The following is a 27,875-nucleotide window of genomic DNA, read 5'->3' as shown; positions in this document are numbered from 1 at the left end:
ATAAAGCAATAAAAACAAATGTACAATAGAAACTCTGAACTCAGAAATGCAATGCAAAGCAATTTATTCTTCCTTTCTTAGCCTTTATAAAAATATATCATTTGAGATGGTAGTCTAGAAATTGTTTAAAAATATTTTTGAATTGAATAGAGCCCATTTTGTTAGCAGTTTCTTTCGCTAGGTTCTCGATACTCAAGGCATAAATGTTGGAAGATTTCTCTCTCATCTTTGGCTGTCAGTAGTTTTTTCTATGAAGATAAAATAACAATTAAACAACAGATGAGATGAGTACTAGTAATTAGTATACATTCTTGTTTATTTTTAATTAATTTATACGTAATTTTACTTTCTATGGATCAGAGATTCCGAAATAAAAGATTGAATGAATGAATGAACAAATAATTAATCAATAATTAAATAATCAAGTAAAACAATAAATCAGTATAAATGGTTTTTCAATTTCTCCAACCAATGAAAGATATTTTTGAATAAATTATTTGTAATTAGATAATAGTGCCAGTAAAATATGAACATAAAATTTAAAATATGAAAAAAAGAAAATTATGAATACCATTGTTTTATCATATAATCCATGACTTGTTAGTATCATATTCTTTTCTTTTCTTGAATAATCACGGATTGATCTTATAAACATTCTAGATCCAGTCCAACCCAGGAGTGCAAATGGGTACTGACTCGCAGGAACAAAAATCAGGTCCACCCTCCTTGCAAAAAAGCAACTGGAAGAACTGGTACTAGTTATGTCGGACTTGTTGATTGGTTGATCTCTGATTGGTTGTTCTCTGATTGGTTTATTTAAACATAGATCATTATCAGAAATGTCCTTTTCAGTACTTTGCTTTGTGTTAATATCTTTATTTTTAACAGATTCTTCAATTTTTATTTTCTTATGTAAACTAAAACTGCTAATGTTGTCTGGTGAATTCTTTGTATTTTCACTATCCACATAATCAATATCTGAAACGGCAGCTGTAATGGCTGATTTTGAAAGCTTAAACACACAAAAGCATCTAGCATAATGATCCATGTGGCCTTTGCGAGGCTCAGTTGCTGAGTACATCGATTCATAATAAGTGTTTTCTTTCGTACTGGTGTAGAGTAGAAGATTCAAGCTCTTGAGCTTGTTTAGAAGTTTGTGTAGGAGATCAGCTTCTTTGCCTTCTTCTGGATGTGATATTAATAGATCTACATCATGACCATATTCTTTGCCTCTGTAAATTACATATAAATATAAAGTGTAAATGTATTTATTCTGGTCCTCAAGCTTAACTGGAAACTGAGGAAATTCGGATTTAGGCCCTCCATGGACCCATGGACTCTTTTCAAATAGTGTACCAAGTTCTTTAACATTCACTATATGTACCAATGGCTTTACATCCCATCCCAAGGATGAGGCAATGAGAGTAAAGCATCTTGTCTAAGGATGTAATCAGTATGGTACAGATAGGCTTGAACTTATGCCTATCACATGCTAGTTTGATATTATCATTACACCTCCCTTCACTCTACAGTATATACAGCACCCACCACTATTCCCAGACGGTCTCCCATCCAGAACGCAACTGGCCAAACAATGCTTAACTTCGGTGATCTGACGAGAACCAGTGTTTAAACGCAGTATGGCAGTATTTGGTAATACTGAATAAAAAGGACAAATATGATCCAATGCTGATTGAACGAGAATCAAATTAATGCATAATTAATGCTTAGAGGCTTAATGCTTTACTGCTCTTTACAATTGAAAATAAGTAAATAAAGAAATATGTATTACCTACTAAAGCCTCCTGTGATAGCAACTGTTGTTTCGGGTAGAATACGGACAGCTTCATCACAAACTATTTGTCTAATCAACTCAGCTTCCTTCTGCCTGACTGGGGTATTCAGATCACTGTAGTATTCAATACCTAAAAAAATTGAAAAAAAAATATATTTGTAAAAGATTAATATGTAATGTAATGTGTGGAATACTGTAAAGAGAATTTCCCACTTTTCCCCACAGGGGAGTGTCCCATCGGAGGCGACCTAAATAGATTTTGTTTATAATTTTGTTATTATGTGTGTTTTTTGTATTATGTTCATAAATGTTGTCTGGTATGTGTGTACTTAGTCTGGGTTTTTGACTTAATATCATTAAAAAGATAAATATTTTGGCACATATGGCGTTTCATATGTATGTAGCAGGTCACTCACTCTCCTGGAATTCATGTGGTTTTCCATATATACTAATGTAGACTATAGACCTGGGCTGTAACCACTAAGGTGTCAACTCATAATAATTAATTGCCTTATTCTATGGAATTGGTAATAACTTGCTAATGACTTGGGTGTGACTAATGGATATACCAGCACTTGGGAGGGGACAAGGAGGGTCACTGAACTGATAAGTCACCTCACTGGGCTACTCCTTAAATAGTCATGTATATTCTCTGTAATTAACACTTTTTAGATTAACACAATTTGGATAGCTACGACTTAATCACTCTCTGTGTACCTGTATATAGTGTAAATAAAGTACAATTGAGAGAATATAACAACAGTCTGTGTCATTTATATAAAGAGTGCTACAAAGACATTGACACAGCAGATTTTTAATTTTGTTTCTTTAATTGTACGGACAAGTTTATTTCTTTAATTCAGTATACGGAAAATAGCGATAGAATGGATTCCACAATTGTAGACATGGTCAACGATACTTCTTCTTCATCACATTTTGAAGGGACTCCATCACATTCAACACCACGAAGGGTAAGCGAACGTCATAATAATATTTCAAATGTATATACTCCAATACAGCGGAATAATGTGGGTGCTGGGTATATGCCTTACAACCCAGTGCATCAACTTAAAAGTGTTCCAATATTCACAGGAACAACAGGGGGTATACTAATAGAGGATTGGGTTCGAGATATGGAGTATTTACTATCAGCTAGTACCATGCCAGTGACATTACAATTTGCAACAATCGTAAGGAACTTAGGGGGCTCAGCAAGAAAATTGGTTTTGAACATCCCAGTAGAATGGCAAAATCCCCAAACAGCATTTGCCGAATTAATTCGCTAATTTCTATGCTCGGTTCCAAGGACCCAATGAAAGCGGATCCATATTCGCAATTGAATTGGATTCCAAACTAAGGCGAGCTGAAACGATCATGGGCAGAGGTCCAATGCCAAACAGGGACCGAATTTTAATTAACCAGTTTTTGCGTGGCATAGGGAACATTGAACTTCGCAATAGAATTGCGCCGATGAGACCTATGTTAACGACATTCCGTCAACTAATTGGTGAGGTTCGGGTATTTGAGAAAGAAAATACCATGATAGTTGCTCGAACCCAAGCGCAAAATGTGCGCCAACCGTCATCTGAGTTCGTAGAAATGCAACAGTCAATTGCAACACTACAAAACCAAATTTCTGCTCTGACAAACGTCAGAAAGGATAACCGGCGTGAGGTACGGTTGTGCTATGGCTGTAATCAACCCGGACATATAAAGAGGTTTTGCCCCCAGATTCCAAAAAACGAGGGACCGCTGCCGCAACAGTAGGCAGCGTAAAGCGAATACCACCATTGGTAGGTTCAACGAATACCATGGTGGTAAAGATCAATGGAGCTAAGAAAATGTCCTTACTTGATACTGGCTCCCAAATCACAACTATTACTGTCGATACTTTAAAATCTATTTTTGGACACACTGATTACAAAGTACAAATTCAACCATCTTCTTTGGAAATTTTAACTGCAAGCGGAGAACCAATGCCTCATTTGGGAACCGCAGCTGTGGATATTGAATTGAGCGGTGAGAAATATTGTTCTGTTCCTGTTTTTATTGTACCTTCAACTGACTTTCGAAAAAATGTACCCGTTCTTATTGGAACTAATATTCTTCGCTTACATTCTAATTTTAATCATACGCAAAAAGAAAATTCATCATTGTTAGGAAAAGCTGTCTACAGATATCGGAAAACTACCCGTTTACGACCAGGGGAACAAATTAATGTAGGATGTTCTGTGCAGTGGTATAGCAATTCCTGTGGGACAGTTTTAGTTGAGCCAATGTGTTCTGGTACTCCTGACGGACTATTAATTGGACGCTCTATTTCACATATTTTTGAAGGAAACAAGGTAACTGTTCGAATTTTAAATGTTTCTGATTCCCCTATTTTTATTAAACAAAATACACCAATTGCAAATTTAACACAGATTGCCTGTGTTGATAATTTATGTAGTCAGCAAGTTATAAGCCAAGCACCGAATATTGATTTAACAAATTCTGATACGTCAAATGAACAACACTCTGCACTTAAAAACCTTTTGGAACAGTATGCCGATGTTTTTTCAACTTCCGATAAATACTTTGGACATACTAAATCTGTTAAACACCATATTCCATTAATTGACAATCAACCCTTCCGATTACCATTTCGACGCATACCCCCAGCCCAATACTCTGCAGTTCGTGAGGAAATCAACAAAATGTTAGACGCGGATGTTATTACACCTAGCGACAGTCCATATGCTTCACCTATGGTTATTGTGTATAAAAAGGATGGTTCGTTGAGACTTTGCGTTGACTTTCGAAAATTAAATTCCAAAACAATTAGGGATGCTTTCCCCATTCCTAGAATTGATGAAGCACTGGACGCTTTGGGTTCTTCAAAATATTTTTCAACTTTAGACTTAACAAGTGGCTTTTGGCAAGTTGAGGTAGCCGATGCTGATAAGCAAAAGACTGCCTTTACAACGCCGATGGGACTTTTTCAATTCAACAGAATGCCTTTCGGGTTGCAAAATGCACCAGCCACTTTTCAGCGATTGATGATGTCATGTTTTGGTGATCAAAATTTTTCTTCATTACTTATTTATTTGAACGATATTATTGTTTTTTCTAATACTTTTGAACAACATCTTACGCGACTGGAAATGGTATTCCAGCGTCTTCGTCTGCATGGATTGAAAGTAAAACCTAGTAAGTGTTCATTTTTAAAACCTAAAGTTAACTATTTGGGACATATCGTGTCTGCAGATGGTATATCAACCGACCCAGAAAAAATATCTAAAGTTTCAACTTGGCCTAAACCTACGAATCGCAAGGAGGTTCAACGTTTCTTGGGATTTTGTGGTTACTATCGTCGTTTTATTTCAAATTTTTCTTCATTAGCAGCATAAATAAAGTACAATTGAGAGAATATAACAACAGTCTGTGTCATTTATATAAAGAGTGCTACATGTATACTACTTGAACTTGTACACTATGTATTATTGAGGCAAGTCTAGTGTGTACTGTACATGTAAGTGGTATCTAAACTGACAAGCACCCGCTTCTTTTTGTACTATTGAACAGTGTAATTGTGAATGAATAAAGATGAAATATTCTCCAAAAAAAATAAAAAACTTAGATATCCATACCAATCAATTAAAGTAAAAGTTAATGTTACAAACCAATTTTCTGTTCTCTTGATAGAGAATTGAAAAACTGTTTCCTAACATCCTCCAATGATCGACAGCCTTTATCAAACCACTTCTTAGCTGTCACTGGCCCACAACCAAAAACACCAGTAAACATCTAGCAATGATAAAATAGTGTATGGTTCATGTTTTTACAGTACATTTTTCACAGAAAATTCAAAAGTAGGGGAATTTATTCGTCACAGCGGATTTTGAATGAAATATGCTTATAATTACCAGTATAATTTTGTACCATTCACTACCTGCTATTCGTTCCACTTCCGAACAAAAACCCTCGTCTAAGATTTCCTGTAAACAAAATAATATTTGGTTTAATTATGGTATAATTCCATGCTAGAGAATAATCATGTCTTCTAATTTTATTTTAGCTAAATTTCGGCAAAATACTTAAGGTAAATCTAATGTTAATGCAATCTGAGAATATAATCCCACCCACTAAATGGTCACAAGTTTTGTATCTGGGACTATACTTGGTGATATACATAGAAGTTCTAAACTCAAATTAGTAAAAAGATAAATATTTTGGCACATATGGCGTCTCATACGTATAATACTTGAGCTCACATTTTCAGAAAAAATGCCAACTGGCCGGGTAGACTAACATAAAAAAGCAACTACAGACTTGGGGGAAATCCAATAAGTAATGCCTTTTCAGCACTCTCCATTCGGTCAACCTTTTTAGAACATTTTTTAATGATTTTCACCTGAATAACTTGTTTGCAATGCTGTCCACCTTTTAAATCTTTTAAATTCTCCACTTGATTCATCATTTTAATTTCACTTGGATATGCTTTGAGGGCAGCAGAGGCCTTTCTGAATGCTAGAGCTCGGGCATTATTATGATCATCAGTTAAAAATTCTGCATGTTTCTCAAGAATTTCAAGTGCATCCTGTAAAGAGACAAATCAAATTATTCTTTGTTTTTTTATATATTTAGGCAAATTGCCAAGGAGAACCATAAGCGAATTCATTCACTATCATTCTTAAATGTGGCAATACTGTTCACAAGACAAACATCATATACAAGATGGTCTACATAAACAAGTCTTATCTTATCTCTTTGGGAGTGGAGTTATAAATTGTAATCAGAAAAAATCCTGACACTGGCAGGACTTCAACCCAGGACCCCTGGATTGGTAGCCAAGCATCATAACCACCAAGCCTCATAACCACCAAGCCTCATCATAACCACCAAGCCACAACCAATCAATTATGTTGATATCGAACTGCGCTTACTGTTAATTTGTGATTTGGATGGTGGAAAGGAGTTGACCTCTGACATGCATACTTAGCATTCTTGTATTCAGTTTTCTCGACATTTCTTTCATCTGTACTACTAGATTCATTCTGTAAAGCAAACAAAAAATGAAATTGTACGTATTCATATATTTTTATGTTTTCTGATAATTGTTTATTCAATTAAGGTAATTATTTGATGATTCTAGTACAGTAAATAAGGTATTTATTTATATAAAATTTCATCATCTAACCTTTTCTTCCTCCCTTTTTTCTGATGGCAGCCTGTATTTGTCTGTAACTGGAAGTGCACTTTCAGTTTCCATGCAGTCTACAAACCATTGCATCGATAGTATTTCACATGAGGATGGCACATTGATTACTAATTTATCAGCCACATGTTCCAAAACTTCATTTTTCGTCTTGAATTCAGATACAATGTGCGTTACATTTTCACTAAAATAAAAGATAAAAACAATTTTAAAATCATTATTTTAAAATAAAATTCCTTTTAGTAGATCTGCACGTAAAAAACAACCAACTTAATTAATGTTTCGAACTTTATAATTCAATGTATATCATAATAATAAGTTCAGGCTATCCTGTACGAACCGACCCGATCTTTGTGAGGGTTTCTGCCTACCTCATTATATCCGTTATCTCAAAACCTTTCTTGCGGGCTAACTTTTTCATGTGTTCTAATCTTAGCCTCTGAATTCTAATTGGAATTATAAAAATAGTAACATCACGGAATCGTATACTTGAAATGTTAGTCGAAGTTTCTAGTTTTAATTTCTTCTTTTTATGGGATAACATTGTAAAACACTTTTTCTATAGCTCTCAAATGCTTATTGTTTTGTTTATGATGGGCGCTGCCATTTTTTATCCTCGTACATAAATTGTTTAATATTTTAAATAGTTTTATTCTCTTTTGTGAATTTGAACAAAAATCAAATTATTAGAAATTAATTAATATATATCATTTTTTTTATTTTAAAGGATTTGTATCAATACAATTAATTTTAATGAAAATGTGCACAATACTTATTCAACTTTTCTTTGTGTAATACAATAATTAACATCCATGTTTCGCTCGCCGCATAGTGTAGAGCCATGTTCTCAATTTAAATGCAGATAAGAACATTCTTAAGCCTAAATTATTATAAAATTTGGGTATTTTATATATTATTAATGTATGTATTGACAATAAATTTACTTACCTTTCGCATTAGTCGTTTTGGTAGGCCTAGTTTCACTTAGCGCTAGCAATCCACAGAAACTGCACGGGATACAATGCAGTGCAATTGCGTTTTTAAAGTTTGTAGGTCGTTTCGGCCTCAGGCAATCTGCTTTAGATTACAGTGCAGTAACTAACACTGTAACAGGATTTAAAGTTAATATTGTTGTTTTTTTCATTAGGTAGTAGTGTACTGATAGTTATCAATAATAACACCCGCAACAAAAATGAGCAAAAGTAATCAACAAAAAGAACGGGCTTCTGCGAAACCTGGATTAAGTGGTGTTAAAACAACTAACTTTTTTCGTGTATTCAACTTCGAACTTTTTGTCAAACCCGTAAGTTTTTCAAGGCTGTGTAAACACATCATTGATACATATAACCGATATTCTTATTTGTGGGTCTGTCCCATTTTTCTTTTTTTGTACACTGTATTCAAATACTGTCAATATTTACTTGCTATATCTAGAATAACTTTTAGCCCAGAGGTAAATAAACAATATCACTTAAAACCTTTATTTGCTGAAGAGATTTACTGCTAACGGTTTGAGGTATTACATTCCTTTTCAGAACAAAGTGGTGATGGCATTTGGCCTAACAGCAATAACTGGTTGTGTGTGTTACATCGCGTATATGAATGCAATGAGTGAGAATAAACAAGACAAGCTTTATGAACAATATAACCCAGATGGAACTACAAGAATGCGCAGAAGCACCTCAAAATGGGATTGAGATTTACAGGCTTATGTTCCATGTTTACAGAGTTATTTTATATGGATGAAATACGACATTAAAATGAACACACCACCATCCTTTCTAAACACAAATAGATAACATTTTTATGACGTCAGTTCCTATCAGTGGCACCAGGGACACAAAGTTACGAGCGCGTTAAACAGTTGATATCAACCAGGCCTACACTAGGCCCCTCATGTGTAAATATATACATAGGACCACGAATTATATATATCATTTATACGTCACAGAAGTTTATTACTGTACAATAGACAAACTTTAAAGATACTATAAATATATATATGCCATGATGCAGGCCTACCGTAATAAATCATATTACTGTATTAATATAACCTTTAAAATAAATCCGGAACGTTATTGCAACCGACATTTATTTCCGACCTATATGACGTTGATCGTTATTGATAAAGGTAAATAAAAGATCAATTTTAGCACGAACATGTCGACTCGTAATATACTGTAGTAACCTAGTTTAAAAATAACATAACAGAACATATAAATAATGTTGAACTCAGTGTTAACTACATACAAAAATAAGTTGTTTAAAATGTACTTTATTGTCCCCCAAAAACATGAAAAATAAAGATTAATAAAATCAAACTTTGAATAGATTAGTTTGTAGTTTAATAAAGTTACTCACGTCCGTATAGAAAAAAAACCCCGAAAAAATAAATGGTTAAATTTAGCAGCCAATTTGACTATTTTTTTTTGCTTTAAATTACAGTTTTTTAGGTAAATACATTTTTTCCGATCCAAATTTTTTGGTCAAAGTGAATAACTATTAGATGACATTAAATGGCATAGGCCTATTTAACAAAATTGTATAAGAATTATTTTTACAGGGGGACAATACATCTTTAATTGCTGCCTACATCTTCCTCTTATATGATAAATGTGATATTATGACATATGGCATTAATAAACTTGTTGCGTAATGATGTTTATCCTAATAAGCATTGTTAAATTGATGATAAATATAGATAATGTATTCCCCTCCTGTCTATAGAGCACACACTCAGCAAATTTATTATGTTAAAATACTAATAGCTGTTTAAACACATCGATTTTGTTTGATTAGTAATTTAGTATTAAAAACAAGCTATTAATAGAAACTTAACATTTATAATATTTGCGTAACTCTTTAATCCAAATAGTGAAAACACGTTCTTGACAATAAACTCATCGCAATGCACTGTGACATACTTTCTTAAACCTTCATCGAATGTGTAACCGTAGCAACAGTAAACAACAACCAACCGATTCGCATGAGTACCTACGTCATAAGGTCCGATACAAAAAAAAGGTTCGATAAAGTCGACAGGATTAACTCTATACCCATTGAATTCGATAAGTTGTTTCTTTTATTTGTGCTCAATACTGTCTAAGTTGTTTCGGTATACATTACTCAATACTCAATCGTCTTCAATTAATTATTTTACGTTGTTAAACTTGTTGCTGATATTACGTCATGGAGAATTATTAATATACACATGAACAACGTTCGGAAATTACGATTTCTACTTCACTCAAGAAAAGATGGGTTCGGACCGCCGGATCGACCACATGCTTTGTATTGCGTAAGTATTAAAACCAACCATTAATTCATGATACGGTAATTAAGTAACTGTGAGGTGTTGTAAACAATATTATACATAACAAATGGGATATTATCATATCATATCTTGTTTAGTGTATGAAGCTGTCATGAGTAGACGGTGAGAAAATGATTCGATGGTGATTTTTTTATTTGATTTGATTTTTTTTTTTTTATTTTAATCGGTATATAAAAATATATTACAAAACGACAGTCAAAGACTGAAATGAATTGTATTACAAATAAATAAAAATTTAGTTAAAATAGCAATAAAAATAGAAACATCTTATTAAAATTAGATATCGTACCAAAAAATTATAAACCATACATGAATAAAAAACCTTAAAACATTCACTTATTACATATCTAAAAAAAGAGCTAGTGATGCCTATTAATTATATCCACCATGGTGGGAACTGGAGACGACCTAAGTCTGCTGGTTTTACAATGAGGTACTTCTAGAAATCGGTTGAATCTGAGAGACCGAGCTGGCTTATGAAGAGGGGGAAGTATTTCTCTAAACAGCTCGGATTTTAGTAAGCCTTCCCCGAAAGACAACACCAGTTTGTTTCTTCTCTCAACAAGAGTAGGTAAACCAGTAACAGACAATGCATGATCATAGCACAAATAGTTGTTACCTAGCATGATTCGCAATGCTCTCTTTTGTACCTTTTCAATAGACTTGGACATATTCTTAGTGATAGCACCATGCCAAACAGGTCTTATATAAGCCATATAAACAGTCAACAGATCATTAATTAAGATTCCAACTTTTTTCAAAATGCACAAGGAAAATAAACGTCTAGAAGCTCTAGACACAATATTATTAGTGTTAAGTTCCCATTTCAGGTCAGATTTATTTGCATCTCATTAAAAAGCACAGTTCATGATACAAGATATATATAGGCCTATACAATTTAAATTGAAAAAGAAATTTACAGACTTACAGGATAGCCTATGAAAGTCCCGATGTGGGACTTTATTTCCAATGGGGTCCTCAATAAAAAAGACAGAAAATTACAATACATAAAACAAACTTAAAAATACTAGTACATTTAAATTACTGTACTTACCGTTGAATCACTATCACAGGCTCTAATTCTAAGATAATCCTTAACTTTTATTTTAAAATTTCAAATAGATTTGCTTTGTTTTATTAATATGGGCAGGGCATTAATTATCATTGGTATATAGTGATTATGAAGAAGTGATGTTTTAAAATTGTTAGGCTCACCTTCCAACTAAGAATTCAATGTTATGACAATGGGTTTTGCTTCAGACACTTTGAACAAAACACCTCACAATAAAATAAAACCACAACAGTCAACTTATCCGACGAGCTAGGAAATATATATATTTGATCAACTCCACCACCACAACTTTCCGGTACTATTGTGCGTGTATTATACATAGTAATAATATCAGCGTCCGTACCCGTACGTCTCAAAATGCTACCAACATACTCGCGTGTATTTTTCGCGTGAAAAATATTGGTCGCCGCATGTTACACAAAACACATAGTTAATTCCAATAATGTATGTAACTAAAAAGAGCATTTAGGGGTATTTTATTAATAAATGTTTACTACGTTTAAGTTGTTTGCCTTGGGAATCCATAATTGGCATGATATTGGTGGCGTTGATTAATTGGTTGCCATTAACTCATTTTCATTAAACTGTTTGATCAGGTTTTTGGTATTTATACTTAATTGTAGGTGTATTGATATTTTCACAAGAATTATCAATAATCCACACCGAAGTGAATCGCAAATAGGGCCTACGTCAATCTTTACGAGCGCCATGGTCATCGTTTGTGAACACGTGCAGTGTGATGGGTACGAACAATTGGGCTATTAAATAGATAGATTGATAGCCTTAGTACGAATGACTAGAGATCGCAGATCTATATAACAAGTAATTATATAATAGTGGATATTTCATTGTGTTTCTTATTTATATGACTTAATTTTTTTCTTAAAGATGCATTGTTTCCCCCAACATGAAAAATGAAGATTAATAAAATCAGACTTTGAATAGGCCATTTTGTAGTTAATCACTTCTGTAGAAAAAAACCTCGAAAATGGCTGACAGCCAATTTGACTATTTTTTGCTTTAAATTACAGATTTTTAGTTAAATAATTTCACTTCGATTCAATTGTTGGTCTAAATGTTTGGTTTAAAATAGCATATTCAACAAAAACATTTAAATTTAGGGGGAAAATACATCTTTAAAAGTTAGCGATTTTAAAGTGAAGTGAAGTTATAACTACCAAGCTAAACTTTCCTTAAAGTGATTTTATAATGTGAATTTTAATTTAAATGCTGTCAGAATGGTCTGTTTTTGCTTGGTTAACAAACAATCATATATTTTAAAAACTGGTGGTACTCAAAGTACTCTCACTTGCACTGATAGCTTTGCCCGAAAGCTCTGCTAATTTTTCTGGCTGTTATACTATATCGTTTTGATTTAGCTTTTTGCTTATTTATTTTTTTCTATCTCCATTGAGATCCAGGCACTGATACCCGCAGCATTGTAATTTTTTCAGTAATTTGTCTTTGGATTTATAAACTGATGGTATATATAGTATTTTTAATATTGATAAAAAATGTTAAAATAGGCCCAAAAACTAACAAAAGTTAAGTTAACAACAACAACAACAATCCTTTAAGGTTGATTGCGCGCTAGGCCGCGGCAGTCATAGTAACATAACACAATAGTTTACTTAAGAATACTTTGCAAATAGGATTTTGTTCATTATATATTTTACAAACAATAACACGACCCTGCCGCCGTCAAAAGAATTGAGTGTGTTCAAAATGCACTTGACTAGACATTTCGGATCATTAAACATGGTGATCTCATTCTCAAACGAGGTAGGCCTATCTATGGTCCCGAAAATGATTCTAAATTGACTAATTGTTGCCCGTGTAGAAGACACAATGGCTGGAGGAAATGCTCACAATTCTGACACTGATACTAAACATGTTCTACCGATGCTGAATGTGTTGCGAGCTAAAACGGTTGATGAAAGATCTGGTTATTTTCCAAGGTAGGTAAACTAAGTCGACAGTTATTGCTGATAAAATACATTATATATCGTGAAGAACTTGATTATAGAATCACATGTGTTTTGATGCCAGGCAGAGGAAAACAAAATAAGAAAATACAACTGATTGGGAAAATCAAGAATGTGCAAAAAAAGTTTCGGTTATCTAAAGAAAAACACAGGCCTACGACTATAACACATGTTCTAGTATTTTGTTGGGGATCGGAATACGGACACACTGAATCATCCTAAAACCTTAATCTCCAATGAGAGGGATCAAAGTAACTCTAAACTAAATGCCATGGTAACACACACAAACACAAAGACATTTCGTTCAAGTCAAGATTTTGTGAGAATGTTTGAAGGGAATGTCTCCCGACGAAAGTAAAGTGTCATTTCCAAACATAGTTCGTGTTAATACACCATGGTGGTCGAATCTAAGGTATTTGTTACGTAGTCCTATCTCTATAATCGTCAATTTAATAATTTATAATTGTTTTGTTAGATATTCTATTGTGTAGCTTGTCACGTTTTACGGTCACGCTCCAACGTTTGCCCCCATAGGTTACTAAGGGCATGCATGACATGCGTTGTCTGTTGTTATTTGTAACTGTATTAAAGATATTACGAATAACCAGGGAAAAGTGAAATGGAATAACTAAAGCCAAATTCACTAAAGTTCATGTATTTCTTTGGTTTTACATTGATAAGTATAAACATTTCTTTTTCGACATTTCTCAACTTTAAGAAAAGCCTATTATAATGTAAATAGTTCATTCATTTTTTCATTTTATTTTACCCATGAATATATAAATTATAAACATTGTAACATACAAATAATAATATAAAGGGAAGGGCTAAAAAATAGTTAAAACTAATAGTGTGATTGTGAACACATATTCATGCAATCAGTATCATTCAGTATTTTAGGATTTCAACGTTTGCAATAATTCATTGTTTGACCAGAACCATCAAATTCAATACTAGACGTGTATTTTCTTGGTTAGGCCTACTTTGATGATCAGCAAAATTTGTTTATCGAAATGTATTCTTAACTTTAAGAAAAGGCAATATCATAGGCCTAATGTATATTGTCCGAAGCTTTTTGCTCTCTGTAAATAATGTGGAAACAATATCCATGCAGTGCAGTTCAGTATTTTATGATTTTTTCAATGTTTGCAATTCATTGTTTCACCAGAGTAGGCTATCAATCATAAACTATGTCAAATTCAATACTAGAATACATTTTTTCCCTTCAATTTTAATTAAGATGTTCAAAGTCGTACATTATATAGGCCTAAGAAACATCTTTTTATTTATGCAGCATTTCTGGAGGCGGCCAACTAAAATTCAGCAATAATAAGAAAACTGTACGATCTAAACCTCAAATGGATTTGACCTCGGCGCCCCCAATAAATCTCCCTGGCAACGCTTCCAAACAACCAAAATCAAAGCAGCACCGCAATCACCAAGTACGAACCAGTAAAAGTGACTCGTTCCCGACAACCAACAAACATGGTAAGTAAAATTCGTTCACAAATTTCATCGAAAAATAATGAAAAAATTATAAAAAAATTTGCCACCGATTAAGCAACTCCTGTTTTACATTTGTTTAATTCCTCATAGAAAAAGAAGGTTTTAAATTGTTTAAAGATGTATTGTCCCCCAAAAACATGCAAAAATGAAGATTAATTTAATAAGACTTTGCATAGGTTATATTTAGTAGTTTAACTAGAGTAATTCTCTTCCATAGAAAAAAAAACGAAAAAAAAAAAAATGTGTTCACTTATAACATGACAAAATAAACGGGTTAAATTCAACCAAAAACCTGGCAGCCAATTTGACTATTTTTTGCTTTAAATTACAGTTTTTTCAGGTAAATACATTTGTTTTCACTCCAATTTTTGGTCAATGTGGATAAATATTATGTGACATTAAAATGGCATATTAAAAAAAAAAATGTTTAAGAATTATTTTTTCAGGGGACAATTATCTTTAAATTAGGCAAAAAAAATTCTTTGAATATTAATTAAAATGCACCGCAGGAAAATTATCTACACCACCTGTTTGTTTTAGGTATTTCAACGCGTCCGAACAACTCTGCTCCCGAAACACGTAAAACTGCTGCTAACATACCCAAGGAAAATGGAAAAAGGGAGCAATTTCCAAAAATTAATACATTTGTACAAGGTAATTGTATATATTATCTAAACTTCTGTGTATATTTTCATTCTGAAAGTTCTTAATCAAACGTTTGTATAATGAAACTATGGGACATTAACCTTAACGCATTTTTTAACACAGAAAACGTATATGGTTTGACTACAGCACAACTGGCGTTTCGAGACATGCCGAATGGAAAGAATTGGGCTAGACAGCTAGCAGGATTACAGCAGTCAAATAAATATCTTAGAGCAGAGTAAGTACAATCAAATTGGCTATTTCCATCCTTTTAGTACAAAATCACTTTAGATTGTGTAGTTAGGCCTAATCCCCCATCAGGATCCTTTAGCTCTTTTTCTAGACTCCCTTTGAAATGTCTGGATTCAACATTTTTCTGTATTATACACGATTCTGTAGTAGTTTTTGTAATCAAACAAATTGTATTTCTTATATTACTTTAGGGGTTCGAAGGACAAATTAATTTTACGGAAACATAAACTTGAAAAGTCTAACTTGGAACTTATACCACAAACTCAGACTCCGGAAACTGATCACGAGCAAAAGATTGACAAATACGAAGTACACACAACTTTTCCTAAACTAGACTTATCGAAAATAGCAGCCAAAACTGATAGCGGACAAACTGTTAAAAAATCGTTAAATGAATCTACAGAAACGTCACGTTCGACAGTGCGCACATACGACCACTTGCTAAGGAAACGAGTTCGAGCAACATTAGCCGCTAGAAGATTAGCATGGACAAAATATAGACGGAAAAATAAAGAGAAAGCTCAGATTCTAAGCCAGAAAAATGTGAAAACAGAAAAACAACTCAATGGTGTTTATGCAAACAATAATTACAAGATGCAGCGACAGGCACGGGTACTGAAAAAAGTTGAAGATGTCCAGTACAACAAAGTTCAAGATATAAACGAAGACTTAACCAAGCGTGAAATGATGCGAAATCACAGTATACTAGCTCAGCGCGAACATTTAAAGTTACTTCGTGACAAATTCGATGCCGAACAAGTTAAACGTTTTAAAAACCAGTATGTGTCGTGGAAAAGTGTTGAGACTGATCGTTTAGCAAGATCAAGCGAAGCGTATGGGCTACCCGAGAATATTTACGTTGATAGATACAGTAAAGAATTACAACCCGTTGCGGCTAAAATACCCGCGAAGAAAACATTTAAGTTAATGGCAACACGAGTAAGAAATATTCAAAGATTTCGGCTTATTTTGAACCCTAAAACGACCTCTGACCCCAAAAAAGTTTTAAAGGTTTCTGATAAATTGTTAGTTGAAGGTATTGATACTGTACAACTTACATCGACAGGTAAGTTATCAATTTTGTTTTGAATCACTAATATTGTTTTATTACCTCCACCTAGGTGGTTATGTCGTCTCCCTGTGGTTTTGTTTGTTTATTTTATTGTATCATTTTTTTTAGATGGTGATCAACAGAAACGTAAAAAACCGATCAAAGTTCGTGCAGTAATAGGTTCCGCTAAGAGATTGATATCTTCAAACACAATCGGTATGTACACACAATCAAAAATTAAATGAGGCTTTGACACTAGTCTAGGTTCTAGACCGAATTAGTAAAAAGATAAATATTTTGTCACATATGGCGTTTCATACGTATAATACATGAGCTCGTATTTTCACACAAATATCGAAAGGCAGACTAACATAAAAAAGTTAATAAATACAGACTTGTCTTGGGGCAAGTTTACTTTGATACCATTAGTGCATGAATGTGTTACATTCAACAGTACATGCAAGTCAGACATAATAATAATGAAAAACAAAGTTTTTGCAATATTTACACACACTTAAGTTCATCATTTTTATCTTTCAGATGCAATAAATGAACTATCAGAAGGCGAATGGGATGACCTATCTTCACTTGATATTTCTGATACTGAAGAATTAGATAAAAAATAATATTCTAAAATGTAAATTGTATAACTAGACTTAAATAATAATACTCTACTGGGTCAGTGTTACAAGAGTTGGTATTTTACTTGGGTAGCTAAATTTCAATATATTTAACTATATAACTTCAATTATTTTTCTGACGACAATTTTGGAATAAAAGATTTTACAAATTATAATGCGTTTCTTTTTAATCATCATGAGTTTATTTACTAAATAGCTCAGTGTATAATTCTTCTTCTTATAACAAATTATACCAGGTCCATTTAACAACACATATTTAGCTAACCATCCGAGTGGTTCAGTTCTAAAAAATAGTTATAGAGAAGCCTGTTAATATATCAAATTGTTTTACTTTAATATAGGATTAATATATACCTTTTCTTCCTATTTAAGTTACTATTTTTTTCATGCATACTACATGGCACTCAATATGGGGGGAATCCAAAAATTAAGGAGTGCTCGCATTGCCATTGTTAGACCCAACAGCGCATTTGAGGGCATGTGGCGCAGTGTGTTGTTGGGTTCGAATCCAACTCTCGCCGCATTGCTTGTATCCTAGGGCAAGATACTTTACTTACGTTTGCCTCTCTCCACCCAGGTGTATAAATGGTTACCCGGTTAGATCAAGACACAACTTTGCACCGATTACTAGCTGCATTATGGGAGTATGTTTCCATACGTGTTTGATCCAGAAAATGACTGGGGTAATAATGTTCAGCGCTTAGAGGTTTCATTACATTAGGCGCTATATAAATCCAGGATATTATTATTGATATTATTGAGAGCTTGCTTATATGCGCTATATAAGAATGAAATATTGTTATTAATACTTCTACATCAGAGGGAAGCTTGACTAATTCTCCAATTATTAATATTAAATATGTAAAGTTAATCACTGTTAAAAAATTGGAAGTTGTGATAAAGGTACAGTAAATTACAATGACGACAAAAAAAAGAAAAAAAAAAGTTAAAACCAGGCAATGATACTCCAAATCCACTATATATATCCACAAAATATAATCTTTGATAATTTTTCATTTATATTGATAATCGTTTTTGCCCTTTGTGCTCCTGGTATTACTCCGCTTCTTTTTATAGTCGGTGGTTTGAAATTCCTTTTTCAGCATTTGCAGCATCTCTGGACTAATAACGCCCTCCTTGATAAGGGTATCACTCAACTTCGGCGACCAACCAGACTTCACGTAACTACCATCATTCTTAGGCAGAGGAGCTATAATTAATTTGGAAATTCAGTGTTGTTACAAACAAAAAAGTAGACCTTTAAATGTCATTTTCATCATTATACATTAATAGATAATAATGAAAAAACAACTTCATTAGTTGCAAACTTACTATCACTTGACAAAAAGGCAAGGCAGCTAATGTTACCCATTTTCAAGATGAAAGAAGACCCATACTGTAACTCCTTCCATTTTCTCCACCCACAAACCCCACTTCCCAAAGTTTTGGATGCACACCTACGTACCCCTGATCACTAAAGCTCTGTCTACACTATCAAACTTTATGTGAAAACAAAATGGATGTGCCCATTTATGGACATGTTGATCATACCACTACCATTTTTGGCCATATCACCACCATATTTGGGCACATCACACTTTTTTTGTCAAACAATACTCACATCCTTTCTTGCCAAGAGCTTTCTTCCTTTCAATCTCATCATCTGGTAGGTTGGCAACATCATCCATTTTCTTCTCACTCGCATGTATTAGTTTCGTAATGTGAATGACGCCCTCTTTGATGATGTCATCTAACTTTCGTTGAATTTCACGCACCATTTCTCCGTGTGGGAACATATCCATAAAACGATAACTAAACAAGAAAATAAGTTTGCTGTTAGACAAGAAAATCCACTCCACGGCTATTAGCGCTCACTGGCTAAACCCCAGAGCATGAGCAGTCCAATGCAACTACCCAGCGTTGGAGGGCCCCTTAGGAGTGCTAAACCTGGGTCCGTTGCCCTGTACTCCAGTCATCCAGGTATTACATTGTGTTCTGTAGACGAATAATAAGACTTAGGTTATCCAGTCAGTTTAAAGATATATTATCCCCCTGTACAAAATAATTTTTAAAAATATTTTTGTTGAATATGCCTGAAAAAACTGTAAATTAAAGCAAAAAATAGTCAAATTGACTGGGTGGAAACCAAATGGGTTTTTGGTTAGATTTATTTTGTCTTTTTATAAGCGAAACCAGTGATTAACTTGATTAAAACTACAAAATGGCCTATTTCGAATTCTTTTATAATTATTATTCATGTTTTTGGGGCACAGTACATCTTTAAACTATTATTTACATACCTAAACCAAAGGTACACATCCATGACGTCATGAACAGCCTCTAAGTGCATCAAATCACGCAGGTTACGAGGAACAGCAAGCGGCCAATCAACTTGCCTACTAAACCACTCAAAGGTCAAAGGTTGATTCTGACTGTATCGTCTAGCAAACTATCAAATAACAACAATTTAAAAATATTATCATACATATTTTATTTATTAGTAATGTAAATGTAAATGGGGGAATAACCTGCGACTTACAGCCTACTGGGCTGAATTGTGCACAGGTGTGGATGACATACCACAACTTTCTACTCCCCTAGGGTCAATTTGTGTTGAGTGCTGCCACCAAATGGCGCCTGTTCGTCTGTCCACAATGACAGGGGTTGCATGGACCAGTACACCGGGGTAACCCCCTACTCTTCCGAAAGATACTGTGTTCTTTAAAGTGCACATGAGCCAGATGTGTACCCTGGAGCTCCAGTTTTAGGTCCTTATCAGAGAAGATTTGTTCTACCACCAGAACAATGGTCGAGGACTGCCTTGAACCTGTGTCAATTGTATAGCTATGGTTTGTGGTGTCCCAACCTTAAACGCTTGGCCACTCGACTCGACAAAATAGTTTATATACATGCATGTTTATCTTATAAATATATAATTAATATACCTTGAGAAAAGCGGTGCATATAAAAGCATGCTTCTTGTTGATTGGTGCACAACAGAACACATATCGTGTACGTAAATTTAGCGGAATATGCTGGATCATGTCCGCTAGAAACTTGAAGTCATCAATATTACAAACAAAATAATTGCTATCTACTTTTGATAGACTAACAAATATATCCTGAAAAGAATGAATGAAAACTGTCAACTCAAAAACACAGAATTGTTCCCAAAATGTAAAGATTTTGGGTTATAAGCGCTTGCCTGTAATATATTATCTTTTTTCTTATGTCCCATATTAATTACACTATGTAGTACAAAACAACCTGTAATGTGTTTTGTTCAATTTAATGAGAAAAAATGAATTTTGAAACTAAAAAGCTTTTAAAATGTCATAAACGAACAATTCATAATTCTGTAACTACCAGGCACCATCTCGTATTTTATAATAAACAATAAAAAAACTTACAATTAGGTTTGAGAGTGTGGCATCAGGCAGGTGATATGCAAACAACTCAATCTGCTCTGCTGTCGGGTGAAGTCCACATGCTTCTATTGGTTCTACCTTCGCAGCTAATATCTCTTTTAAGACAGGAAGGTCATGTGGATAAAACGTTGTAGCTTCGCCCTGCTCGTAATCCATGCCGTAGCGACCAGCACGGCCAGCAATTTGAAGAGCCTGTGATGTAGATATTGTACTGATTTCTTTCTCTCCATCTTCTTTGATCATTGGTTTGGTGACTGAGTAGAAAATCACTCGTCTGATACTCCTGTAAAAGGTTAAAGTTCATAAATTAACATTAGGGATGTTAGGGATGATTAGTCCACTATGTCGACTGCTACCCTATTACACTATTTTTATGATATGCACATGTGCTAGGAGACTGGCACGTCAACTGGAAAATGTGAGCACTTGTTCAGTGGCATTTTGGCATTTGCTCTCTGACATGAGTACCAGTGGACTTATGACGTCATAACACTGCAAAAGTTGACCAAAATCATTGCCGAGAATGATCTCGCGATGATTTTCTGAGAAAAGTGAATTTATTTTGTTATTTTAAATAAAGCTTTTAATAATACAGGTTATGGCCTCGGTCTTATCACTAGGACGGCAGCCTTTGTTAATTAAGGATCTATACTAGGCCTAGCCACTAGACTAGCGTAGTGGAATAGCTCCACAGACGAGTGCTAATAGAGATTACAAGGTCAGATCAGAAGTTCATTACGTCATACGTTCACCGGCACATGTCCACTTAATGTAAATGTTCATATATCTGTCAACGAGCAACAGTCGGACCATGTGGATCTTTGTTTGATTTCACTCAAATCTAAAAGTCCCTATTATCAAAATTATTGATTTTATATTTACTGTATTTTTTCTTTTATAGAGGGGAACTTTTTCATTACAAGATTGTTTCCCCAGAGGGCGCTGAATAATACATGATCAGCACACTAGCAACGTAACAATGTCTCGCAATCACTCAGTTCCCACAATAAGTTGTTTGTGCCAATGAGCAGTAATAATACTTACAGATTCAGCCCCATTCCAATAGAATCTGTTGCCACTAGTATTTTACAAGTATCTTCAGAATCATTGAACTTCTCTGCCTGTCCTAATTTTGTTCCTATGAAAAACAAATCATGTATCTAACCAAATTTGGACCTCAATAATTAATCATCACAACTTGATTATTTGTTTTGAATTATTTATATGGTTTATAACTTTGTTAAGTGATTTATGTAATTGTTTAAAATAACATTGATTATACAAAAAATGAATATTTATGAGTGGTACAAATAATTTTATATTTCACCACAAAAAGAAGACTTTTTTTGTACAAGAAAAAAAAGTACATTTACATGATCATTAAATATTACATTCCTGTCATTTGATTGGATGATTGTGGGTCACATGGCGTGCAATAGTACGCACTAGTCGAACAGTTGTTAAATAGTAAGTCAACTAACCTGGTGGTAGGCTGCCATATATAACAGCACATTCATGACCCATTTCCTCAAGCTTTCTACTTAACGTGAATATATCATTCTTACTAAAAGCAACGATACAATCACCAGGCCGTATGTTTTCCAAACTATCTAATGACTTGTCAAGAATCTTGAGTGGCGTCAACCTCTTATATCGACGCACTTCCATGGTCTCACCAGTAGATGTCAAAAGCTCATTGAGAAGAGGAATGGCAGCCTCCTCTCCACAAAGATGGATTTCCTTTGCACTGATGCCTGACAGAAAAGATTATAATTATTATTGGTAATAGCATTTTTTTCACATGGACTTGATATAAATTGTTTTTCTCTTTTCATGTTGTTTTAAATATTGTAATTATGATGTATTTTAAGACGAGCAATATAATTTTCTCCTTGTGGGAACGAATAAAGATTATACTTGATACTTGATATAACAATCAATTTGATTATTCATTACACTCATCAAGAAACAATGAGTCGCATATCATGCATGACAATTACCCAAGAGAGCACGGGTCCACGCCCAGCCACGACTTGGATCACGCAACATCTGAATTTCATCTATTACAGCAATATCATCTGAAATATAAAGAAGTAATAAATAAATCTATAATAAATATTAAATTCAACAAACCAAAAAAACATTCATCTTTTTCAATTCAATTATTTCAATTACAAAAAGTCTAGAACTTCTGTGGAGACTCTGAATTCTGTTTATTTTTATTTATTTTATTTTAACCATGTTTAATGAGGGTGATCCATCCAGCATTTGCTGATCATTTGGGACCCTCAGATGTTGTTAATGAAACGTGCGACTACACAACAATTTAAATTCTATATATCAAATAATAAAATTATTGTGTTTAAAAGTTTAGTTGTGATGATAGGCAGTTTGGGCAACCTCCATATCCATATACTGTATGTATGTGTAAAACTTGCGTACTACTGTACAGTATGTCACACATTCTGTGTAGCTTGACATCAATACCGTATGTGATACCGATTTTCGATGCGTTTCGACGTGCGGATTACATTTAAGATTTATTCATTGAAAATTAAGTTGTTACAGTTGTTGGCACATAAATTATTCAAGAAAATTCAGACAGAGTTTTAGCATAAAAATGTTTCAAGAAAATATTGGCTATGCCTAGGTAAAATGATTTTGCCCAAATGAAAAAAGTTATAAATTCAAACGTATCTGTATACGGATACGTTTGAATTTATTTATATATGAGTTTGCCCAAACTCTCTAATGTCTTACAAGGTTGCGTAGTGCTGGTCATCTCAACGGTACAAGCCACATGACCTGAAGGATGACCTTGTGGGTCAGCAAACCGTCTTTCCTCTCCTGTTATAAGATCACATTTTATACCCTAAAAAAAGATAGAAAAACGATAATTTTAATTTCTTTTATTTCTGAAATATTTCATCCATATCAAAAAACATACAAACAGAAAAAGAAAATTTTGCAAACTCTAAGTCTTAATTATATACAGTAGAACACTTGTCCATCGACAATACATTTTTGAGTTATCGAGCATATGTTTGCAAACACAAGCAACAAGAATATATTCAGCATACATTGCATGAAACTATAAATAGATTTTCGCATATACTCATTAAAAGAAGGGACACCGCCATGTCCAATAATCACTACTGCGTCTAGAGACATTCAGTATACAGTGATATCATAATCTATAGGTCTAGTAGTATAGCATTCACAATAAAAAAGGTGAATTCAAAAAAAAACTTACTCTTTCATTGGTTTTTCTATGTACTTCATTCGCTAACAGTTTTAAAGGTCCACAATAAACGCCAGTTTCGGCTTTTGAGAAGCTCTCAAGAGCATGGTATGTCTTACCACTGTTGGTTGGGCCAGCATGGAAGATGATTTTCCTGTCAACGGCTCTAGCTCCAGGATACCTTGAATAATGGAAATCATGGAAAGGCATTTATTTTTCTTCTTTCTAAGAAAATGTTACTTTAACATTCACATAATAATAAAAATATTCATTCTTATATAGTGCTTATTGCACAATGCTTAAGTGCTTCACATTATTACCCCAGTCATTTTTTGGGATCAATCATGTATGGAAACATACTCCCATAATGTAGCTAGTAATCAGTGCAGAGTTGTGTCTTGATCTAACCGGGTCACCATTTATCCTGGGTGGAGAGAGGCAAACTTAAGTATCTTGCCTAAGGATACAAGCAATGCGGCGAGAGTTGGATTTGAACTCACAATCTCACGATCAGTAATCCAACGTCCAACACACTGTGCTACATGCCATCACATAAACAATGTAAAAATACATTTATTCGAACATAGTAAAATTGTGTGGATATACTTTTGAGCAATTTCTATCTGTTAGCTACAATGGTTACCTACCAATTAGCAGGATCAGTGAGGTCACTAATCTTCTTTAAGTCCTCAATACAATCCAAGTGAGGAAACACCCTTCTTGCATGCTCAAGAAAGTATGGTAGAATGTCATCCACATGACCTCCACCGACAAGAATGTCACTAAGTACAATGTGTAGGTCAGGCTCAAGAGATTCAGATTCAGCTATATACTTCCTAAAACTAACAAATGCTTGATGAAATAAATATTCTGAAAGAAGAATGAAAGAAGCTGGGATTAAAACTGTATAAAACCTCTGTTATAGTGCACTGTGTTGACAGTGACACTGTGAGTGTAAATGAATATTTGTTATATTTTTCAATTACTGTATTTAGATTGAAAAAAAAAGTAAAAGACAGTGGCATACTTTATGGGTCAGGTGTATTCGTTTATATCCCTTTCATATCGCCTACCATGACACCTGCATTTGTATGGTGTGCAAGGCCTTGTTTGTGGTAAAATCTTGAGTTTGGCTAGGTGATGTTAAAAGGGTATTATTGCATTCCCTCCCAGAATTATGTGCATAAATGTATTTGTAAAAAAGAAAAATATATACCATCTAAACCATTTTCTGCTGCAACAGCTCTAATTTCCCTTCTCTTTGAAAATGTTGCAAGTAATTCCATCAACTCTTCTGAAAATAAAATGGCATCACAATCCAATCACAAGCTTCATAAATATTACTTTATTTATTATTTAATAATAATTAACTTATTTATTGTATAATAATATTCATAATTAATAATGTGTTGTGTTCCTAACAAACAAAAAAGTATACTTTGAACATTCCTTACCTTGTACAGTATCTAGTTGGTAAGGCCAGGTCTAGGCTAGTAAGAACTTTTAATTAGGTCTAGTTAGTTAGGCCTATAATAAGTCCTAGACCTAGATTCATCTTCAATTTGCCATTCATCATATATGAATTAAAATATGATTTATTATTTTTATATTCGGCCTAGGCCAGGTCCGGGCCTAGTAGCTAGTAGTAGACCTAGCCTAGCCTAGGCCTATTAGGCCTAGGCCCTATCCGTATTATTTATCCTACCTGTCTTTTTTGACAAATCTGTTCCAAATTCTTCCCCGATATTTATGTCATCTGGATTACTTGTTATTTTGACTGGAACTGGAATAAACAGAGCCGATGGTTTTTTACCATTCTTTTTGTTACTGTAGGACCGCGTATTTAGGTTGCTTTCATCTGACTGAACGCATCCAGGGGGAAATACCAGTCTCTTCGCGAATAAACATTTCGAAATTCTGGTCCTAGCGCTAGAAAGTTTATCCGTTGGACGAGTGCTGAACAATCGAAGGCTGCAATTGACTGGCCTACTGTGTTGTACTAATAAAAACGTGGAACAAGACAAGAGTTTATCGAGACATCTAACACATATATTACTGTTCATTGCACTGTGTTTAATAAGATATTCAAGCTAGATTTTAGGACTAACTTTTTACAAAACAAGCAATCCCGTCGTGAAAAAAAAACACATGGGTTTTTTTGTGCTTCGACTAAAAGAAGGTTTGCGGTCTAGGAAAGTGTTAACAACGATTCAATTCATCACGGCCCGAATATTAATTCGAATCTAAACGCTTCCTTCGAATAAACGCCCTCAATAGAACATCATTTGGAATAACAAATAAACGCCCGGGGTGTTTATTTATTTCTTTGAATAAACGCCCAGCCAAATGTATTAAAGCAAAGAATATAAATAGGTAAATTATTATCTTTGATTAAAGTTGCCATTTGAGATTTGTTTTTCTTTGGTTTATACACATCAAACAAGTAACTTATGTATTGTCCCCCTGAAATTCAAAATTTTTTTTTTTAATAAGCCATTTTAATGTCACATATGTTATACAATTTGGATCGAAAAAAAAAATTATTTACCTAAAAACTGTAATTTAAAGCAAAAAATAGTCAAATTGGCTGCCAGCGAATGTTTTTTTTTAATTCAAAGTCTGATTAATGTAATCTTCATTTTTCAGGTTTTTGGGGGACAATACATCTTTAAGTTGGATAAACTATAAACTAAGTTTCATTTGAGCGGAGTAGAAATGTTACAATCTAGCACTATAATGTAAGGATTGAACCCCGACTCAGTCCCACCATGGTTGGGGCTGAGTTGGTGACTAATACAAAATAATGGCCAGGAAGCCTAGGTGTACTAAAATTTAGTGTTGGTCAACGCGTTTATATTTGTATGCATAACATACAGTAGATTTAAACACCACGTAAGTACATCTACGGGTGCACATCACGCATTCGTACGAACACGTTTACATAAGCCTGTGCTTGAGTGTGTCCTGTTGTGATAGCTTTTGCTACAACAAAGTTTGAAGTTTTCCTTGTTGTAACCCAATGCTCACTAAGACTCACTAACCTTTCAAATAATTTTATTTATGTTCAAAACAAATATAGATATAACAAATTATGTATTCTCCCCAAAAAACTCGGAAATTTTTAAACATAAATGATTTTGTTAATAATAAGTATATCAGACTTGTTATCTATGAATTAATTGTTGTTATTGGTGAACAAACTTTGATTATAAAACAAATAGGCCTATAACAAATATAGATGTAAGTATGTATGACTTCAAATGATTGGTTTGTCATTGAGTTTTATATTCTACACAAATAAGCGCCTTTTTATTTAAACTCAAAATTGTTGTGTTTTCAATAAATTTAAATTCGTAAAGGCCCAAGTGCTTATTTGTTTATGAATATGTATTTTTTAAAATACATTATTATTTATAAATAATGAGTTAAATTGGGGAACTACAGTTTTTGCTGTACAGCATAAAAGCTCTGTCTACACTATCAAATTTTATGTGACAACAAAATGTGATGGACATGATGATTTACTTTTTACAAATTGTAAGCTTTTCACGTGTAATTTAAAATGGTAAACAATATGTATCCGAGTACTGTATCATTGTACAATATACAGGTGTCACATGTGACATTGTTTTACATAATTATCCTAAGATACTGACCAGAATGACATTCTGTATGTGGAGATAAAGTACAGACAATTAGATGAAATATGGAAGGTTGATGTGATCTTT

At 33.7% G+C, this 27,875-nt stretch overlaps 4 protein-coding genes across 6 annotated transcripts; 2 read left to right on the top strand and 2 right to left on the bottom strand.

Moving 5' to 3' along the window:
* Positions 1–47: 47 nt before the first annotated feature.
* Positions 48–7,586, bottom strand: LOC144836825 (DNA-directed DNA/RNA polymerase mu-like). Its single transcript, XM_078691699.1, has 9 exons — positions 7,364–7,586; positions 6,975–7,176; positions 6,721–6,831; positions 6,189–6,374; positions 5,701–5,772; positions 5,458–5,581; positions 1,793–1,925; positions 572–1,232; positions 48–248 (listed from the first exon to the last, which is right to left on the bottom strand). The coding sequence occupies exons 1-9, from the start codon at positions 7,534–7,536 to the stop codon at positions 162–164; spliced, it is 1,749 nt and encodes a 582-aa protein (XP_078547825.1). The 5' UTR covers positions 7,537–7,586; the 3' UTR covers positions 48–161.
* A 202-nt stretch (positions 7,587–7,788) lies between these two features.
* On the top strand, positions 7,789–9,151 carry LOC144837937 (small integral membrane protein 8-like). The gene is made up of 3 exons (XM_078693270.1): positions 7,789–7,913; positions 8,140–8,295; positions 8,528–9,151. Exons 2-3 carry the CDS (start codon positions 8,185–8,187, stop codon positions 8,687–8,689), a joined length of 273 nt encoding a protein of 90 aa, XP_078549396.1. The 5' UTR covers positions 7,789–7,913; positions 8,140–8,184; the 3' UTR covers positions 8,690–9,151.
* Positions 9,152–10,074: 923 nt separating this feature from the next.
* Positions 10,075–17,627, top strand: LOC144837880 (uncharacterized). Of its 3 annotated transcripts, none has more exons than XM_078693188.1 (7): positions 10,075–10,290; positions 14,678–14,871; positions 15,430–15,543; positions 15,658–15,772; positions 15,978–16,852; positions 16,967–17,053; positions 17,378–17,627. In XM_078693188.1, the coding sequence occupies exons 1-7, from the start codon at positions 10,250–10,252 to the stop codon at positions 17,461–17,463; spliced, it is 1,512 nt and encodes a 503-aa protein (XP_078549314.1). In that variant the 5' UTR covers positions 10,075–10,249; the 3' UTR covers positions 17,464–17,627. The 3 variants fall into 3 exon arrangements, with proteins under 3 accessions (XP_078549314.1, XP_078549312.1, XP_078549313.1); XM_078693186.1 differs by lacking the exon at positions 10,075–10,290 and adding an exon at positions 13,092–13,356; XM_078693187.1 differs by lacking the exon at positions 10,075–10,290 and adding an exon at positions 13,416–13,795.
* Positions 17,628–17,651: 24 nt separating this feature from the next.
* Positions 17,652–26,273, bottom strand: LOC144837865 (ATP-dependent RNA helicase SUPV3L1, mitochondrial-like). Its single transcript, XM_078693164.1, has 13 exons — positions 25,853–26,273; positions 25,364–25,441; positions 24,795–25,017; positions 24,160–24,328; positions 23,667–23,778; positions 22,907–22,984; positions 22,388–22,660; positions 21,951–22,044; positions 20,889–21,189; positions 20,424–20,600; positions 19,779–19,927; positions 19,100–19,290; positions 17,652–18,688 (listed from the first exon to the last, which is right to left on the bottom strand). The coding sequence occupies exons 1-13, from the start codon at positions 26,208–26,210 to the stop codon at positions 18,492–18,494; spliced, it is 2,400 nt and encodes a 799-aa protein (XP_078549290.1). The 5' UTR covers positions 26,211–26,273; the 3' UTR covers positions 17,652–18,491.
* Between the last annotated feature and the right edge of the window lie 1,602 nt (positions 26,274–27,875).

Source organism: Antedon bifida, chromosome 3 (genome assembly GCF_963402885.1).
Source record: "Antedon bifida chromosome 3, ecAntBifi1.1, whole genome shotgun sequence".
Lineage (NCBI taxonomy): Eukaryota > Metazoa > Echinodermata > Crinoidea > Comatulida > Antedonidae > Antedon > Antedon bifida.
Note: the sequence above shows the minus strand (reverse complement) of the source record. Positions and strands in the feature narration are given on the sequence as shown.

Coding starts and splice junctions, on each gene's coding strand:
- LOC144837937 (XM_078693270.1), top strand. CDS start 8,185: ATGAGCAAAAGTAATCAACAAAAAGAACGGGCTTCTGCGAAACCTGGA. Junction 8,296..8,527: donor TCGAACTTTTTGTCAAACCC/GTAAGTTTTTCA, acceptor ATTCCTTTTCAG/AACAAAGTGGTGATGGCATT.
- LOC144837880 (XM_078693186.1), top strand. CDS start 13,247: ATGGCTGGAGGAAATGCTCACAATTCTGACACTGATACTAAACATGTT. Junction 14,872..15,429: donor CCCGACAACCAACAAACATG/GTAAGTAAAATT, acceptor TGTTTGTTTTAG/GTATTTCAACGCGTCCGAAC. Junction 15,544..15,657: donor AATTAATACATTTGTACAAG/GTAATTGTATAT, acceptor TTTTTAACACAG/AAAACGTATATGGTTTGACT.
- LOC144837865 (XM_078693164.1), bottom strand. CDS start 26,210: ATGAACAGTAATATATGTGTTAGATGTCTCGATAAACTCTTGTCTTGT. Junction 25,442..25,852: donor AGATTTGTCAAAAAAGACAG/GTAGGATAAATA, acceptor TTTTATTTTCAG/AAGAGTTGATGGAATTACTT. Junction 25,018..25,363: donor AGCAGAAAATGGTTTAGATG/GTATATATTTTT, acceptor TTCTTCTTTCAG/AATATTTATTTCATCAAGCA.
- LOC144836825 (XM_078691699.1), bottom strand. CDS start 7,536: ATGTTATCCCATAAAAAGAAGAAATTAAAACTAGAAACTTCGACTAAC. Junction 1,926..5,457: donor ATCAAGAGAACAGAAAATTG/GTTTGTAACATT, acceptor CAATTTTTTTAG/GTATTGAATACTACAGTGAT. Junction 249..571: donor GATTATATGATAAAACAATG/GTATTCATAATT, acceptor TTATCTTCATAG/AAAAAACTACTGACAGCCAA.